Here is a 17554-nt window from a genome sequence, read left to right on the forward strand (position 1 = left end):
GTCGGACGATCCCCCAATATTCATCAGCGACGCGTACCATCTTTTTTAAAAGCATGTTAGTCTAGCCTGCCAAGTCGCGGCCAGTGGAGATGTTGACGATGTTGACAAGGGAATGAATGCATCACCGCCAGAAACTGACAAAAGGTCATATTCATCCTTGGGAGGTCTTTTGGGCCGCATCCTATATCCTATCATCGTAAAGAAGAGAATATTTCGAGAAATGCCAGTCCATGACGAAACAAGGACGAATGCCCAGCTGCTCCAGTCATAAGAAAACGGGTTCTGTCATGTTAAGAAGGAGAATAGGAATTGTTCCTAATAAAAGGCGTGCCTCTCTCTAGGCGCCTGTTGGAATGGCCTGATACTTCACTGATAAGCCTCAGCCTGCCTTAGTAATCGCCACACACACACCCTTGAGCCCCTTTTTAACATCTCCATTGCACAGAGACGCCATTCCCAACTCCTCCACAAAGCACAAACTCTAATACATACTACACGCAGCCATGGATGGAGAACCGACCGAGGAGAGTCGTCTACTGCCACGGCACCGTTACCAAGCTCCGTCTGACCTACCAGGGAATCCGGATCACACAACGCCATGGCGGCTCTACGCCGCTGCTCGATGCGTGGCTGTGCTGTCACTTGTTCAGTTCGCGACCGTCATATCAGCAACTCCGACGTTCGAAATCATGGAGGGCATCATCTGTCATTCCATGCACCCAGACATTGTTGACCCGCGAAATGATGCCGCTTGTAAAGACACCGACGTACAATCAAAGTTGTCCCTACTGCAGGGATGGATCATGCCCTTTGCACTAATCCCCGGCCTTGTGACGGCCGTACCATACGGAGCTATGGCTGATAAATACGGTCGCAGGCTCGTCCTTCGTTTGGCCATCTCAGGGATGCTCATTTCACAGGCGATTGAGATGAGCATATGTAAGTGCTACTGTTATTTCTTCTTGACTGCGCTAAAGTTTCTCCTAGTCTGGTTTTCCGATGTGATACCACTTGATTTGATATGCTTGGCAGGGCTCGCGACTCTCATTGGTGGTGGGCCCATGGTGATCAGTGCGATGATTTTCGCCATGATCGGCGATATATGTACCCCGGGGCAAAGGTTCGCCAATACCATGTGTCGCTTGTATTGCTTTAGCTGACAAAGCGCAGGACTGTTGCTTTCTTCTATCTGGGGTCCTCCGTAACAGTTGTTGAACTGATATCGGGCCCGCTGACGTACTTGCTCATGAACAGAGGCGCTTGGTTTTGTCTCTTCATTGGCTTTGCTGGACTATGTCTAAGTCTTGCTTCGTCGTTGCTCCTTCCAGAGAGTCGTGGTGCCAATACAGGTGCAAGCTATAGTCCACTCAATGATGAGCCCGACTCAGGGCAGCAAGCCGGTAACGGACCCTGGAACTACTTGGCCAACTTACCAAAGGTCATTTCCAACTTACCAAAGGTCATTGCAAGTTACACGATCGCTGCGAGGAACCTTGTCTCGAGAAATACATATTCTGTGCTGCTTCTCATGGGTATTGTATTCAGCACGCTCGGTCAAGATGTCCTGATCTTGCTTCTACAATATATGACGAAGCGTTTTAGTATGTCGTGGGCTGATGCTGCCCTGCTTTTGACCATGAAAAGCGCAGTGGCTCTTGGAATGACAACTATAGTGCTACCTTTGACAAGTCAGCTGCTTTTAACGAAGCTGTCCCTCAGTTACACTCGCAAAGATTTATGGATGGCGAGGGTTAGTGCTAGCCTGCTGGTTTTGGGGGCCTTGTGCCTGGCGTTGGCATTTACGATCCGAACGTTCATGTTGAGTTTAATCATTTTCACTCTAGGAGCAGGCTGCAACTTGGTTCTTCGAAGCCTCATCACTAGCTATGCTGCAGAGGACAGGGCAGGCTTGATCTACACTGCGATATCTGTATCAGAGGGACTCGGAGCGCTTGTCGCAGGGCCAGTCATGGCATCACTGTTCCGCCTTGGTCTGAGTTGGGGTGGTACATGGCTCGGACTTCCTTTCCTATTTGCTGCGCTACTTTCTAGTATTACCTCGCTGATACTTTTTCTGATACCGGCTAAAGCAGATGAAAGCTGACTTGTCAGCTGTCAAAGAATGCGGCTAGCACGAAGAAGTTGAAAGGAGAGGTAGTTGGCAAGAAGATCGCTGCGTAGTAGCAAGTAGTAAAATCATGTACCTTGTGAAATCCCACTTTTCTAGAAATCCGTGGACAGTCCGTCCAGCAAAAAGAGTCAGTCCAGCTAGCAGGTCTGATCGGTACCATGACTAGTGTTACAGTGAGACAGGAGGCTTGACAGTGGGCAGGCCGGTCGTTGACTGGCTGACTGGTTGATCCAGGAGGGGGATACAATTACGTTACTGGTTTTGGTTTGGGGGGATCTAACTAACTAGGGACCTAGTTCGCAAGACCAGACCTGATAGAATGCAGGATGGTCCGGGGCCCGGGGGAAATCAGGTGCTGCAAGCGCCGAGAGCATCCGAGTCAATGTCTTGTCCTTGTCGCGGAAACTAACATCGACTCCAGTTTTCGGCAGCTGTCCGAGCGACTTTGGTGAGACGCTGAGGCATGAATACTACATAACCTCGCAGCCGCGCCAATCTCAAGGCTCGATCCCCGTTCGCTTCGACCCTGCTGAGTTGAGTTGAGAATGCTTCTTTCGTATTGATTGTTCCCCGCTGGCTCCGCAGCCATTACTGCAGTCGGGCTTATCGAACAAGGTACTTCGCCGGCCAACAATGACTGTCCCTGACGTCGTCCAAGCGGTTACGCACCCGCTTGAGAAGGGCTCCGATCTCAACGCTCGGAAAGCCACCCTTGGTAACGTCCGCCTTAGAAGTCAAGAAAATGACGAAATCATCCTGATTCCGGCGCCGTCCTCCGATCCCAATGACCCATTGAACTGGTTTGTCTGCCCAGCATCTTCATCCTCTCATCACGTCTAACTCGTCGACAACAGGTCGCAATGGCGTAAAAAATACGTCGCTGTCGTGCTGTGCCTGGCCATGGCCATGTGCAATTTTTTGGCGGCTGGGCCATCAATTGCCATTGTGCAGACTGCCATAGACTTCTTTCCGCAGACTGCGCAGAGTGACAGTCTCACGGCTTACGCCATTCCCAGAGTTGCATACTTCTTCACCTCAACGTCGCTGCTCCAAGGAATCGGTAATCTTTTTTGGGTCCCTGCTGCCAACAAATGGGGTCGCAGACCTGTGTACATTGCCAGTTACACCATATACCTTGCGACTGCCCTGTGGCTCATCTTTGAGAAATCATACTCTGGGTTTCTCGTTGGTCGCATCCTGATGGGTTTTGGCGCTGGTGCGGCAGAAATTCTAGCCCCATTAACTATAACCGACATATTCTTCCTACATGAGCGAGGGACCATCATGTCCGCCTACACTTGCTTCCTCTCCATTGGCGTTGCGTCTGGCATGATCATCTCTGGAGGCATCACCGCGAACGAACACTGGCGAACAATCTATCAAGTCAGCTCTGCCTTGATCGGGGTTGTCCTCCTCCTGTTCTTCTTTACGCTCCCCGAAACGGCATATAAGCGAGTTCAGCCCGGCAAAGATATTTCTTCCGGCTTTTCTGCAGCCCTGGGGCGTAACGCGAGCCAGACAAGCGATGTCGAGAGTGGGCAATCTACTGTTCACAAGCAGACATACACGCAATCCCTCAAAGTCTTTAGCCGTCAGCCTTTCACCAACGAGAGCCTGTTGAAAATGGTCATACGGCCCTTTGCTCTGATTCTCCTACCGCCAGTGCTCTGGGCTGCTTTGGTTCTGTCTGTGACTATTGGCTTTCTTGTAGCTGTCACATCGAATGTTGACCCTGCCTTCGAGGAAGCCTACCGCTTTCAGCCATGGCAGGTTGGTTTGTGCTTCTTTGCGGCCATTATCGGGTCGCTACTAGGTCTTCCAGCGGGAGGCAGACTTGGTGACTTGTGTGCAGACTATCTGACGAAGCGAAATGGGGGCATTCGAGAGCCGGAAATGCGACTTCCCATCATTATGATTTCTGCCATTACGGCACCTCTGGCTCTTTTCCTTTTTGGTGTTGGCATTGAGCACCGCCTGAGCTTTGTTTGCCCAACGATCGGCCTCGCATTGCGTAGGTGCACCAGCTACTCGTCTTGACGATGCTAGGCGAACTAACACGCATCATAGTGAACTTTTATATAACACAGGCTACTACCGTATGCCTCGTCTATGTTATTGACTCGTATAGACCTGTTGCAGGCGAAGTTACTCTTGCCGTCATGGGATTCAAATGTGAGTTTGCTTGCGGCTGCGCCAGACATGATGCGCTAACACGGATCTGTACAGCACTATTTGGATTTTTCCTTTCCTTCGAGACAAACCCTTGGATCAACAAGTCTGGCTATCAAAATACATATGGCGCCATGGCTGGCATCTCGGCGGCTGTCATTATCATGTGGATTCCCTTATACTTGGGGGGCAAGGCGCTCCGAACGAGGACTTGGCGGTGGCGGATTATGTCATTGGTGCGCTGGGCGGACGATCGTGAGGTCGGCGAATAGAGTTGGATCATGGATCCTTGAAGATAATGTGCATATTGTACATAACTTGTATTTGGACAAGCGTATTGCATCAAATATATGTGCATATTGTACATAACTTGTATTTGGACAAGCGTATTGCATCAAATATACCGATAGAACCAATAGACTGGTTAAACGATGATACAGGGCGGATTGGTTGGACATAGTTGGAGTGCTGACGCAGTCCTTGACAACGAGCACGACAGACTTATATCAAAAACCTGAGAACCAAGACAATATTCACCAAGTCAAGCATAAAGTTGTTTCATTTTCAATCCATATTTTCGTCTTTGTAATATGTTTGTCGATCATAGCCTCCCTAACAAGTGGGGGCAGTGTCATCAGTCACCAAATCAGGGCCCAGATAGGCGCAAGAGGGCGTGTGACATGTCTGTCTCTAGTGGCGATGCAGCACTGCTAACAACGCCCACCTCTGGAATGACTGACACAAGGGCTGCTCGCGTGTCTCGACTTGCCCTCCTATCTCCACGCCGCCGGAACAATTCTCAGTTGATGCATCTGCATACCCTTCGACTTGTCCGTATCCTTGTTCCTGCACGCTTGCTTCCTCTCGACCCGTGTTGGCAGGGCCGGTTCTTACCTACCTACCTAGCAAAAGGGCTCAGAGACGCTTGCATGGCGTGAGTTGCTGAGTCCCGCAAACGAAATCCAGGCGCCCGCGTCTCAAGCCCCAAACCAACTAAGACGACGCCGTTTGCTCGCTCCTCTCGAAATCCGTCCCTCCATACGTGTGTCCATCTCCAATAGACGTTGCGTTTTCGACGGTGCAACGCTTCCTGCACTCATGTTTTATTAGACCATGGCGACCCCGCGAGACCCTGCCGCGCATACAGCGCCGAACGAGACGATAATAGATGATACAACACAGCCCGGTCCCTCCACGAGCGCTGCGGGCCCCCAGTCCACAGGGGACGGTGTCTGTTTGTCTACAGACGGCGGCGGAACCCCTGCTACGAATCACGCGGAGCACCAGGCGCAGCCTGACGATGCTTCCTCGGCTGCGACTAGGGGTCCAGTCGCGCAGACCCCAGCTGCAACCAACAAGGCGCCTTCAGCCGCCATGCCTGCCGACAGCGAGGAGCAAAACATCCAAGGCTCCGGCCAGAATACAGAAACAGAAGATACGATTACCAACCGACCTCCCCGAGAAGAACATGCCGCCGGCCATGCTGAGACGGCCAACGCTGTAAGCAGCACGCTTCCCATCCGGACTTTGTCAAGCCCGGTCGCGTCCCAGGGCGCACCAACCCTAGTAGCCGCCGGCCCGTCTTCGAGCTCGCGCACCGAAGCTTCGCCTCGTATTAGCTTCGTGGGTCAGGATGGACAGGTTGTAGACCTGTCATCCATCATGTACCCGCAGAGGTCCAGCATCACGGAGGGTTTGCCTCGCCTCGCTACGGGCAGGCGAAGCAGCTTCCGCCAGCAGTTCAGCCCTTCTCGAGAGCGCCCGCAGAGATCTCGCCGAGAGACGCCCGAGTTTGCTCTTCCTAGATGGCAGCCAGATGCCGAGGTGACTCTCTGTCCCATTTGCAACACCCAGTTCAGCACATGGGTGCGAAAGCACCACTGCAGGTGCGTTGGCCACGACGCTCGGTGCACGGCATTTGCAGCTATTAACAAGATAATAGAAAATGTGGCAGGGTCGTCTGCAACTCATGCTCCCCTCATAGAATCACGATTCCGAACCAGTACATTGTCCGCCCCCCGGACTCAGAGGTCTCCTTTGCATCGAGCCTGTTTGCGGATCCAATGGGAGCCAGCTTACTGGATCATGGTGGAATACCAGGTGGTGAACGGGTCAGACTCTGCAACCCGTGCGTCCCTGACCCCAACACGGCACCGCCGCAAAGCCCAACGGTGCTCTCCCCGCGCTCGCCACACCATAGATCTCGGAGCAGCCTGAGCAACGCATATGGTGGGGTATCGACGGCTGGTGGATTCGGAGGACTTGCAGGCGCGCTGCAAGCAATCAGCGATCCAAATCAGCATACAGGCTCTCGCACCAGGAGCATTGCCCCGGTATGTTCTAGCTCTGCCTTTGATCGTGTCAGCACGGAATTAACTGGATAACAGAACCCCCCTACAAGAGGGCACGACCCTGTACCAACATCGAGCCGCAGTGCCTCATATCAGACTCCGTTTGAGCAGTATTTGTCGACGCGTCCGGCCCGTGCCGGGCCGTCCCAGTTCAGCGCGCGACCAGGCCTATTTGACGACCCGGCGACCTCATCACGACACCGAGCGCTGCCTCCGACGCCCCAGATTGCCGAAGAAGACGAATGCCCCGTATGCCACCGAGAGCTACCAGCCACCACGCTCCCCGACTTCGAAACCCTGCGAGAGCAGCACATCACGACATGCATCCAGTCCCACAGTACGTACGGGAGCCCAGCCCCAGGCGACGGCGGCGTCGCGGTGGCGCCGCCGGCCCCTCGCCGCAGCGGCATGTACACGTACGCGGCGACGGAGAAGGACTGCGTGGACGATGCCGAGTGCACCATTTGTCTGGAGGAGTTTGCCGTGGGCGTGCCCATGGCGCGGCTGGAGTGCCTCTGCCGCTTCCACCGCGCTTGCATCGCGGCCTGGTTTGTGAACCATCCGGGACGGTGCCCCGTACACCAGCACGACGGCTTCGGATTCTAGGAATGATCTGGCCGGCGGCGGCGGCGGCGTGCACGCAAGGCACTGGGTGACATTTGGCGAGAGGGTAGACTGGAGTTGTTCAAGGAGTCAGTTTTGAGTTTATTTGATTTTTAATGGGAGCAAGCGATTGTTTTGTACATTTATAAGACGCACCCTACAAGCGTGGTTTCTTTATTTCACATTACACAATACTTTAAATGGAATAGTCAGAAGAAGCACCACAGTGCAGGGCCTCGGGCTCCGATGACGAATGCAGTTTTGCAGTTGTCATTGACAAGTCTCTCGGGCTATCTGTGTACTTTTTTCCCTCAAGAAATAGCCGAGACATTTCAGCACCTTTACCGCCTTCGTCTGCTAACTATTGGTTTGTACACCAGAAACCAGAGTCGAGCGCTTTCCCCCGTCTTGGCGCTACCCAATCCAGCCGGTGAGGCCGAGCCCAATCTAGATGGGCTTCCATTTACAGGGTGAAACTATTCCTATCGTCGGCCGTTTGGGCCAAGCATGGACCAGGGTGATTGGCGGGCTATTCGTACGCGGACAATCGAACAGGAAGCTGTGCTGGTGCCAGCTTGGGTGATTCATCTCTAACAGATCGCTGGCAGAGCGGGAAAGAGCAAAGTTCCGGACCAAAGAAAAATAAAGGGAATGAAGCGTGGGCACAGACAGCAGGTCTTGTTTGGTGGTGGAGAGGGAAATAGTTTAATTAAAGCCAAGCAGAGGGAGAGGCTAGTTTCGCTGATGAGGTTTGTGGAGATGGGAATGCATGGCGCGACTTGTTCAGGACAATGATGGGCCAGAATGTGTGCGCAGGGCAGTGGGAACTGGCAATGGGGCAATTAATAAAAAGAGAGGCAGCCGGAACGGCATTGGCGAGCCGAAAGTTTGGCTATCGCGGCGGAGCGAGGAGGAGGAGCTTGATAGAGCTGAGCAAGTTCGGAGCCGGTACTTGGGGAGTACGGAGTACTGGGGACATGATAAGTGGTAACGGCAGAGACAAGTTTCAGTAATTCGTACACAGAGGTAACTCAATATTTGGGTACCTAGACCGGTAGGTAGTGCTGCTTGCAAGGCTAACAAAAATTCGTCGACTCATGCTAGTTAATCGTAGCAGACCATGTTCAGCTGGGGAGGATTTGGCTAGCAGAGCGCCACAAACCTCGGAAGCGTCCAAGTCGAAGCAGCGACGAAGCTCCAGTGCGGCGGCGGACGGGGCAGTGGATGCCGGGATCCACTAGGGCGAGCGAGTCGCCGCAACCGATCTGGGACCACGCAAGGGATCAGGGATCCCGAGCCTCGAGGACAGCGGCGTGAGGCCGCTGGGCTGGGTGGGCGGAACGGTCAATGAATGAAGGATGCGAGACGAATCCGGGCAAGGGAAGCAAGGGCACAAAAAAGCGGTCGTGACGGGATGCGCCCGGTGAGTTGGTATCGTCGGTTCGTCACCCAAGCAAGGACCAAAAGTTGGGAATGCCTTGTCTGGTTAAGCGAAGGTAGCCGGGAGGTGCATGCCAGCCAGCCAAAGCTCGGAGAATCTTGGCTGCTTCTGCACCATGGCGTCGTTGTGCAGGCCATGAATCACTAAATTGTTGGAAGCAGCTGCATGTCTTGAATGTAAAGTGGCCACGTACATGCAGATACAGGTACAGGTACATGCTTGCCTGCAGGCTACATTCACCATCGCTCACGCCTAACCATATGCATCGCAAACGTGTCTGGCTTGTTCCGCTCCCGGATGCACCCACCGGTAACTATGTCGACGGGAAATTTTGCAACATCAGAGAAGAATAAAACGAGCAAGGCCCCTACCGTGATTATTCTGGCGCTCTAGCGCAGCCCCCGGGCAGACCAGTTACGTACCGCCAGAGAGGCTGTGAGGCTGTGAGCCCACCAAGGTTCGCTCCTCTTCAGCAGAACCAGGATCAGACCAGAAAGCCGGGACTGGACGAGGGACGAGGGCCAGCGTTGGCGGGTACCTGTACTTGATGGACTTGGGAGTCTGTGATGGGATGGGCAGGGCAGAGACGAAGAGGGACGTACAAGGTACTAATAACGTGGCTGAGCGAAACAAGGAAGCTGCAAGTGCTGAACAGGCCACTTGGTGGCTCTACACTCTGGGTTAGCGCCAGTTTACGGTACACAGCTCAACGCTGATGAATGATGAAGCCAGACTGACTGGCGCTGGAATCCTCCGTCATACGTAGCACATGCAGAAACGAGCATGTACCTGTACATTGCACTGCTAGTCAAAGCTATCAGGTAGCTCTTTGTCGTTGCGCAAATCACAGCTTAGCTTTTTGCTGCAGCTGCTCATCGTCGTCGTCAACCCTTCTCCAGCTAGGTAGCCAGCGGCCACCCCCCCCTCACAAACAAACAGCCTCTCTTTTCCTCTTCTCCAATCCATCGTCTTCTCGTTGCCGTTTAACCTATCCGTCATCCATCTTTTGGCTCTTCCCATCCAACGTCCAGCCCCAGCGCCGCGTTAGCCTCTGCTTGCTTGCCATCTATTATCTGTTGTAGCTTCCCCATCATCACCAGCTGCCATCACCCACCTGCTATTTTTTATTCCGTCTTTATTATCTGCATCCTACTCCGTACTATCAACTAGTACTTATCCCAAGATACCCCCGCCGCCTCTTGCCACCCCTGTCAGATCAGCGTCATTTTATGGTCTGCAAGGAAGCCGAAATCATCTGGTGGGAACCGGCGCAGCTGCGGTCGTCCCATTGAGACATTCCTACACTCCTACTGCTCTGCTCCTCCTCCACCTCCAAGCTCGTGCGCTTTGCGACAGCTCTCGCCAACCCTCCATCCTGCAAACAACACCTGCTGATCTCCCTCTGCATGTCGCCTCGCCGACTGGCGCGCGCCAATTGATTCTCCCATCTCCCGTCCGACCTACAGACCTCATCATCCCAGCCCGCACCGCGCAGCACTTCCTGCCATACCTCATTCGTCATGGCTGCCGACCAAGCTCGCGACGCCAAGGTTGACAATGCCATTGCCGCCGCCCAGGACCCCGACAGCACCTACACGGCTGATGATGCTCAGAACCAGATGGTCGCCGAGTCTCGCAACGCTGGTGTCCCTGCCTTTACCTTTGATCCTGATGCCACTCCAGAGCAGAAGCTAGCACAGGCCACAGCTGTATGTCGCACCCCCCACCACTCCTCTGACTGCTGCCGTCGTTTGCTGACCCTTTGTCCCATGCCAGGCCATTCCCCAAGAGCTTCGTCAAAGTCGCCCCGAAAGATCTGTCGCCGTCGCCACTGACATGGACGACGGAACCGGCCCCGTCGAAGATTTGCCAGAAGCCTCCAAAGCAGGTGTTCTCGATGTCGCTAGAGACGCCAGCGGCAAGCCAATCGGCGACGGTGCCGACCCCGGCGCCAAGGAGCCTCCCTACATGCGCACCGGCTGGGCTCCTAAGATGGGCTGGCCCTCCGAAAAGACGTCCGAATCCGAAAGCTTGCTAGACCACTCTACCTGGCTTGAGGGTAGACTGCCCGACTCGCTCTACGGAGGTAAGGGCTTGAAATACGCCAAAGACCATGCGCTCGCGCATCCTGCTGACCTCAAATCCCTTTAGACTGGTATCACAATACAGCTATTGTCATTCTCGCATGCATCATTTCCTGGCTTATTGCTGTCCTCGGTGGCGGCCTCGGCTGGGTCCTCATCGTCATGGCTGCTTGCGCCACCTACTACCGTACCTCTTTGCGCCGCGTCCGCCGCAACTTCCGCGACGACATCAGCCGCGAAATGGCCCTCAAGAGGCTCGAGACCGACAATGAATCTCTCGAGTGGATTAATTCCTTCATGGTCAAGTTCTGGCCCATCTACCAACCCGTCCTCGCCCAGACCATCATCAACTCGGTCGACCAGGTCCTCAGCTCCTCTACTCCGGCTTTCCTTGACAGCCTCAAGCTCAAGACCTTCACCCTCGGATCTAAGCCCCCGCGCATGGAGCACGTCAAGACCTACCCCAAGACCGAGGATGATATCGTCCTCATGGACTGGAAATTCAGCTTCACCCCCAACGACACCGCCGATCTTACTTCTCGCCAGGTAAAGAACAAAATCAATCCCAAAGTTGTTCTTGAAATTCGTATCGGAAAGGCCATGATCAGCAAGGGCATTGACGTCATTGTCGAGGACATGGCCTTCTCCGGCATCATGCGCCTCAAGATCAAGCTGCAAATTCCCTTCCCCCACATTGACCGTGTCGAAATGTGTTTCCTTGGACGCCCCGAAATCGACTACGTTTGCAAGCCCCTTGGCGGCGAGACATTTGGTTTCGACATCAACTTCATTCCCGGTCTGGAAAGCTTTATCCTCGAGCAGATCCACGGTACTCTTGGCCCCATGATGTACGAACCCAAGGTCTTCCCCATTGAGGTCGCAAAAATGCTCGCCGGTACTCCAGTCGACCAGGCCGTTGGTGTCTTGGCCGTAACGCTCCACGGCGCCCAAGGCCTCAAGAACACCGACAAGCTCGGCGGCACCGTCGACCCCTACGCCGTAATCACCTTCAATCGTCGCCAGGAGCTTGCCAGGACCAAGCACGTCCCGGACAACGCCAACCCTCGCTGGAACGAGACTCACTACCTCATTGTCACTTCCTTCTCCGACTCGCTCGATATCCAAGTCTTTGACAAGAATGAATTCCGTAAATCCAAGGAACTGGGTGTCGCCTCCTTTGCCATGGAGGATCTCGAGGAGCTCAACGTCCACGAGAACCAGCGCATCGAGGTTCTCTCTGACGGCAAGGCGCGTGGCGTGGTCAACTGCGACCTGCGATTCTTCCCTGTCCTTGCCCAGAAGAAGCTCGAAGATGGCAGTGCTGAGCCTGCCCCCGAGTCTAACCAGGGTATTCTCCGCTTTACTGTCGAACAGGCCAAGGATCTCGACGGAACAAAGAGTCTTGTTGGCAGCCTCAACCCTTACGCCGAACTTTTACTGAATGGCAAGTCTGTCCACCTGACCAAGAAGCTCAAGCGCACCAACAACCCTATCTGGGACAATGGCTCCAAGGAAATTCTCATTACGGATCGCAGGTCCGCCAAGCTCGGCGTTATTGTCAAGGATGACCGCGATCTCGCCGGCGACCAAGTCCTCGGCAAGTACCAGATTAAGCTCGACGAAATGCTCGACTGCATGGAGCAGGGCAAGGAATGGTACAGTCTGGCTGGCGTCCCCACTGGTCGCGTCAAGATGATGGCCCAGTGGCGACCTGTTGCTATCTCTGGTGTTGCTGGAACCGGCGGCTACCAGACTCCCGTCGGCGTCATGCGCCTGCATTTCAAGCGCGCTACCGACCTGCGCAACTTTGAAGCTTTTGGAAAATCCGACCCCTACGTGCGTGTTCTACTCTCTGGTATCGAAAAGGGCAAAACTGTCACTTTCCGAAACGACCTCAACCCTGAATGGGACGAGGTCCTATACGTCCCGGTCCACTCTGAGCGCGAGAAGCTTACACTGGAAGTCATGGATATGGAAAAGGTTGGAAAGGATCGAAGCTTGGGTCTGACTGAACTCTCTGTCGGCGATTTTATGCAGCTGAACGAGCTCGGTGAGCATATGGTGCACGACAAGAAGGAAGACCGTCAAGGCGCCCTCCGTATCCATGGTAAGGGTGTCCCCAAGGGAACTGTTCACTACACCGCCGCTTTCTACCCCTGCCTCAACATCGCGGATCCTGAAGAGGAAGAAGAAGAAGAGGAGGCAGCTGCAAAGACCAATGGTGATGTCACCAAGGCCACTGCAAAGACCAATGGTAATGCCACCAAGGATGTCACCCAGGCTGCCACCAAGGATGCCACCAAGGATACCACCAAAGCCGCCACTACAGATGCCACCAAGGATGCCACCAAAGCCGCCACCACAGATGCCACCAAGGATGACACCAAGGTGGCTGCGATCAAGGACACAGCCAAGGATGTCACGGACAAGGTTGCTCCTGCTGCTGGACACACCAAGGGCAAGCCTAGTCTTGACACAGCCAAATCAATCAAGTCGGCCAAGGGTCGCACCAGTCTGGAACAGGGTGGCGACAAGGAAACTGGGCCTCCCAGAATTCACATGAGCCCCGAACAGCTGCTCAGAGAAGAGAGCGGTCTGCTCATCTTTCGCCTTCTCGATGCGGAGATGCCTGATGCCCCTAGCCACCTTGAGGTCTGGGTGGACGACTACATGTACCCTTCATACACCACAAACAGCACCTCAACCAAGAGTTTCAAGTTTGACGAGATTGGTGACTGCGTCATTCGCGAGCTAGACTTTTCTAGACTCACGCTCAAGGCCAGGAAGAAGGGCGACGACAGCGATCACGTTCTGGCATCTCTCACTGGCAACACGCTTGATACTTTGAAGCAGTGTCTCAACAACCCCACTATTCTCAAGCTCAAGTCCGACGATGGCAGGACCGGCTCTGTCAAGGTCAGCCTCAAGTACATCCCTATAAAGATGACCCTTGACCCTAGCGAGAGCATCAACAACATGGGCAACCTTCGCCTCGATATTCTGGATGGTGTCGATCTGCCCTCTGCTGACCGCAACGGCAAGAGTGATCCTTACTGCCGATTTGAGCTCAACGGCCAGGACGTCTTCAAGACCAAGATCATCAAGAAGACTCTCAATCCTACTTGGAATGAATACTTCGAGGTCCCTGTTCCTTCACGAACAGCTGCCAAGCTCAAGTGCACTGTCTGGGATTATGATTTTGCTGACAAGCCTGATCTTCTCGGCTCCACAGACGTGAACCTAGCCCAGCTAGAGCCTTTCAAGGCCTACGAGGCGCAGTACCCTCTCGACGGTAAGTCTGGTAGCGTGCGCATGCGCATGCTATTCCGCCCAGACTATGTTACCCGCCAAAGGCAAGGTACCTCGAACTTTGCTGGTACCTTTGGCGCGCCCACTCGTATAGTTACTGGCGTTGCTGGTGCTCCCATCAAGGGCGGCGTCGCTGTGGCTGGAGCTGTCGGCCACGGTGTCGGCAAGGGTGCGTCATTTGTGCGCCGTGGTCTCTTCGGAAAGAAGGACAGCAACGGCACTGTGGTCGAGGTTGCCGAGCCTGTTGAAGCTGTCAACGCTGCTGTTGGCCAGCCCGGTGGTGGTCTCAGGAAGGCACCTACGCTCGATACGGCTGCCCGCAGAGATGTGACACCCACTCCTATCGGCAACCCATCGATGCCTATCCCATCGATTGAGACTCCCGGCTCTGCGCACAGACGCGCCCCTAGCATCGGTGCTGCTTCTATCCAGAGTGGCATGCCTGGTGCGCCCAGCGGCACCGCCGTTTTCACAATCGTTAGCGCCGCTGGCTTCCCTAGTTCTACTGATCTTTACATCGCGGTCTCACAAGTTTCGCCAAAGGAGAAGATTGTAGGCAAGACGAAGCATTTCAAGTCCTCAACGGGCGAGTGGTCGATCGACGAGGACTTTAAGTTTAGCTGTGCCGCCGATTCTCAGTTCAAGGTCGAGGTCAAGGGAAATCACACCTTTGGCAGCGACGACGCCTTGGGAGACCATCCCTACTTTGTCGACGAGACTCATGGCGGCCCCAAGGAGCTTACAATTGGCGGTGGCACCGTTGTAATCAAGAGCACCTTCCAGGCTGCTGACACTGCCAGTATCAGAGACAGCCCCCGTTCGTCTAGCATCCGAAGAAGCATGCTGTTGAAGCGAGGCGAGTCGTCGCGCATCAGTCGGGACACTACGCCGAACCCGTGAGAGGTTTAATATGGAGGCCTGGGAGAGTTGGAGTTGGTGCGTATTTCTTTCTGTCTGGATACTCATTATAAGGAAAATGGGAAGGTATAGGCGAGTGTGCTTTTTAGTGTGTCAACATTTTGTTAGTTTATTAGAAAATTTGCAAGAATTCATTGATGATTTATCCATCATATTGAAGTGATCTGTAGCCTCTGGTTTAGAAGAGGTCAACAAGATCGTGGGACTTTAACAGAACAGCTTCCTTGCCAAGCTCGGTACAGCGCCGGGTGCTCCCAGCTTAGGGGTGCGTGATCAAGTCAAATACGCGGTTGAGAAGCATATAAACAAACAATCGTACGATTAGACGTTTGACAGCCTGTTTCTGAAGACCTAGTCATGTCTACGGAGGAAAATCGACCTATTATCAAAAGTGAAGCTGCGCACCGTCCGCGTTCTGTGGCAAGAGGTCGCCAAGGCGGTGCCTGCTATCTGCCTATTGACTATAGGTCCAAGGCAACGCCTGATGTTCCGCACTCCGCACAAGGAACTGCGGTGCTCTTGGTTAATAATGCCCCATCGCTGGCTGCGTGCTTTCAACAGACCAAAGGCCCGACTGGGGTCCTTTGTATATATATGGCTGCCGTACCTACGTCCCCGAACGTGACAGAGAAGAGAAACGCAGCCGGAGGCGGTAAAAGGTTCATCCACGAAGTGTTTGCTGGTATCTCGTGGGCATCTGGTTCTTGATGCGTTCGGACGGGCTACTGCAACTGGGTCCAGGTAAGCGGCACGACTGATTAACGGGCCCTGATAACCTCGGTATAGTCTGAGAGTCCGGAGGATCTTTATTTAAATCCCCATTAAGAAGAAAAGAGAAGCGTGATTGCCCTATGTTTTTTCGGGTGCAATCATTACCTAGGTAAGTTGCGTTTGTGTACTGGTCGTGGACCAAGATTCAGGCAGCAAGGCACCAACTTTGACAAGGCGGCCAAAGGTACGTACCACCTAGGTATTTGGTAAGCTTGCACCAAAGAGCTCCCAGCCAGCCAGGTTCCAGCTTGGTGACGCGCGATCCCAGAGCTGCCTGAGCCTTTCATCCCCCACGCCACGAGCTCCCATCAATCGGAAGCACCACCACCTCTCTTAACGCTTCTCCCTCTTCCTGCATCCAAGTACACCTTTTGCAGTGCAATTCTCGACTTTTTAGACATTTTGCAAGCCTCGATACCCGCCGGACGAGCCAGCATACGCACACACGGACTGCGTGCTCTTGGAAGGCTTACGCTGTTTGGGCCCCCCGTTACACCAGAATAGCAGAAAAGAGACAACATCAAGGAAATATGGACACCCTCATCGCGAGATATAGCCGGACTGCGCACACGCAGAACGAGTCCTTTGAAGATGAGACGCAGGACCTCATGGCCATGGGCCCTGGTGCCAACGTGTCGCTAAACTTTGCGATGCCGCCCGTCGCTCAGGTACGACCGCAATCGATTTCCCTCGGGGAGTCTCTATTCTTGCAATCTTAGACGCCATGACTGACTGTGCGTTCCTCAGCCTTCTGCCTGGCTCCGTGCCGCCACAGACGACCGCTCGAACCCCAACTGCCCGATCAAGATTGCCCACGGCACCACGACGCTGGCGTTTCGCTTCCAGGGCGGCATCATCGTGGCGACAGACTCGCGCGCGACGGCCGGCAACTGGATCGCCTCGCAGACGGTCAAGAAGGTGATTGAGATCAACAACGTGCTACTGGGCACCATGGCGGGCGGCGCGGCTGACTGCCAGTACTGGCTGGCCTGGTTGGGCATGCAGTGCCGCCTGCACGAGCTGCGTCACAAGCGCCGCATCAGCGTCGCCGCCGCGAGCAAGATCCTTGCCAACCTCGTCTACAGCTACAAGGGAATGGGCCTCAGTATGGGCACCATGTGCGCGGGCGTCACCGCCGAGGAGGGGCCGGCGCTGTACTATGTCGACAATGACGGCACCCGCCTCGCCGGCAACCTGTTTTGCGTTGGCTCCGGCCAGACGTTTGCGTACGGTGTCCTCGACGCCGAGTACCGCTACGACCTCACCGACGAAGAGGCCCTCGAACTCGGCAGCCGCAGCATCCTCGCCGCCACGCACCGTGACGCCTACTCGGGTGGCTCCATCAACCTTTACCACGTGAAGCAGGAGGGCTGGGTCAAGCACGGCTTCCGCGACACCAACCCCATCTTCTGGCAGACAAAGTTGGAGAAGGGTGAGTTCTCCAACGTTACGAGCGAGCTCTAATGAGGGGGCGAACCCAGGGCCGTGGAATGAAATGTACGATGCAAGGTGGAGGCAGGATAGAATAAGCTCATCACCTGGGAGCAAGAAGCTGTTTTGTGTAGTCTTGCCAAGAAGACTCGAAACGGCTTGGTTCCTTGTAACTTGTACAGTACAAGAATACACATTTCGTTTTGTTCATCATCTGCGTACCTATCGAGCAAAGTGTAGATCAATGTGCTATTGATTCGTAAAATTCCATGTTTCCCAATCCAAGTCTTTGACGCCATGCTGGTTATGCTTATGCTAATGCTGCAGGTATTGATACAAGTTTGTG

The 17554-nt window shown here is 54.2% G+C and overlaps 5 protein-coding genes across 5 annotated transcripts; all 5 read left to right on the plus strand.

The window, feature by feature from the left end:
* Positions 1–503: 503 nt before the first annotated feature.
* CCM_02345 (MFS transporter, putative) lies at positions 504–2066 on the plus strand (the record flags this gene model as incomplete). The annotated part of the gene is made up of 4 exons (XM_006667497.1): positions 504–939; positions 988–1120; positions 1171–2006; positions 2053–2066. 4 exons carry the CDS (start codon positions 504–506, stop codon positions 2064–2066), a joined length of 1419 nt encoding a protein of 472 aa, XP_006667560.1.
* A 698-nt stretch (positions 2067–2764) lies between these two features.
* On the plus strand, positions 2765–4572 carry CCM_02346 (MFS transporter; the record flags this gene model as incomplete). Its single annotated transcript, XM_006667498.1, has 4 exons — positions 2765–2931; positions 2986–4142; positions 4199–4303; positions 4358–4572. The coding sequence occupies 4 exons, from the start codon at positions 2765–2767 to the stop codon at positions 4570–4572; spliced, it is 1644 nt and encodes a 547-aa protein (XP_006667561.1).
* An 841-nt stretch (positions 4573–5413) lies between these two features.
* Positions 5414–7257, plus strand: CCM_02347 (A kinase anchor protein, putative; the record flags this gene model as incomplete). Its single annotated transcript, XM_006667499.1, has 4 exons — positions 5414–5800; positions 5852–6186; positions 6285–6633; positions 6748–7257. The coding sequence occupies 4 exons, from the start codon at positions 5414–5416 to the stop codon at positions 7255–7257; spliced, it is 1581 nt and encodes a 526-aa protein (XP_006667562.1).
* A 2958-nt stretch (positions 7258–10215) lies between these two features.
* On the plus strand, positions 10216–14988 carry CCM_02348 (membrane bound C2 domain-containing protein; the record flags this gene model as incomplete). Its single annotated transcript, XM_006667500.1, has 3 exons — positions 10216–10404; positions 10472–10781; positions 10865–14988. 3 exons carry the CDS (start codon positions 10216–10218, stop codon positions 14986–14988), a joined length of 4623 nt encoding a protein of 1540 aa, XP_006667563.1.
* Positions 14989–16307: 1319 nt separating this feature from the next.
* On the plus strand, positions 16308–17241 carry CCM_02349 (proteasome component PRE2 precursor; the record flags this gene model as incomplete). The annotated part of the gene is made up of 2 exons (XM_006667501.1): positions 16308–16445; positions 16525–17241. 2 exons carry the CDS (start codon positions 16308–16310, stop codon positions 17239–17241), a joined length of 855 nt encoding a protein of 284 aa, XP_006667564.1.
* Positions 17242–17554: the final 313 nt, after the last annotated feature.

Source organism: Cordyceps militaris (genome assembly GCF_000225605.1).
Source record: "Cordyceps militaris CM01 unplaced genomic scaffold CCM_S00002, whole genome shotgun sequence".
Lineage (NCBI taxonomy): Eukaryota > Fungi > Ascomycota > Sordariomycetes > Hypocreales > Cordycipitaceae > Cordyceps > Cordyceps militaris.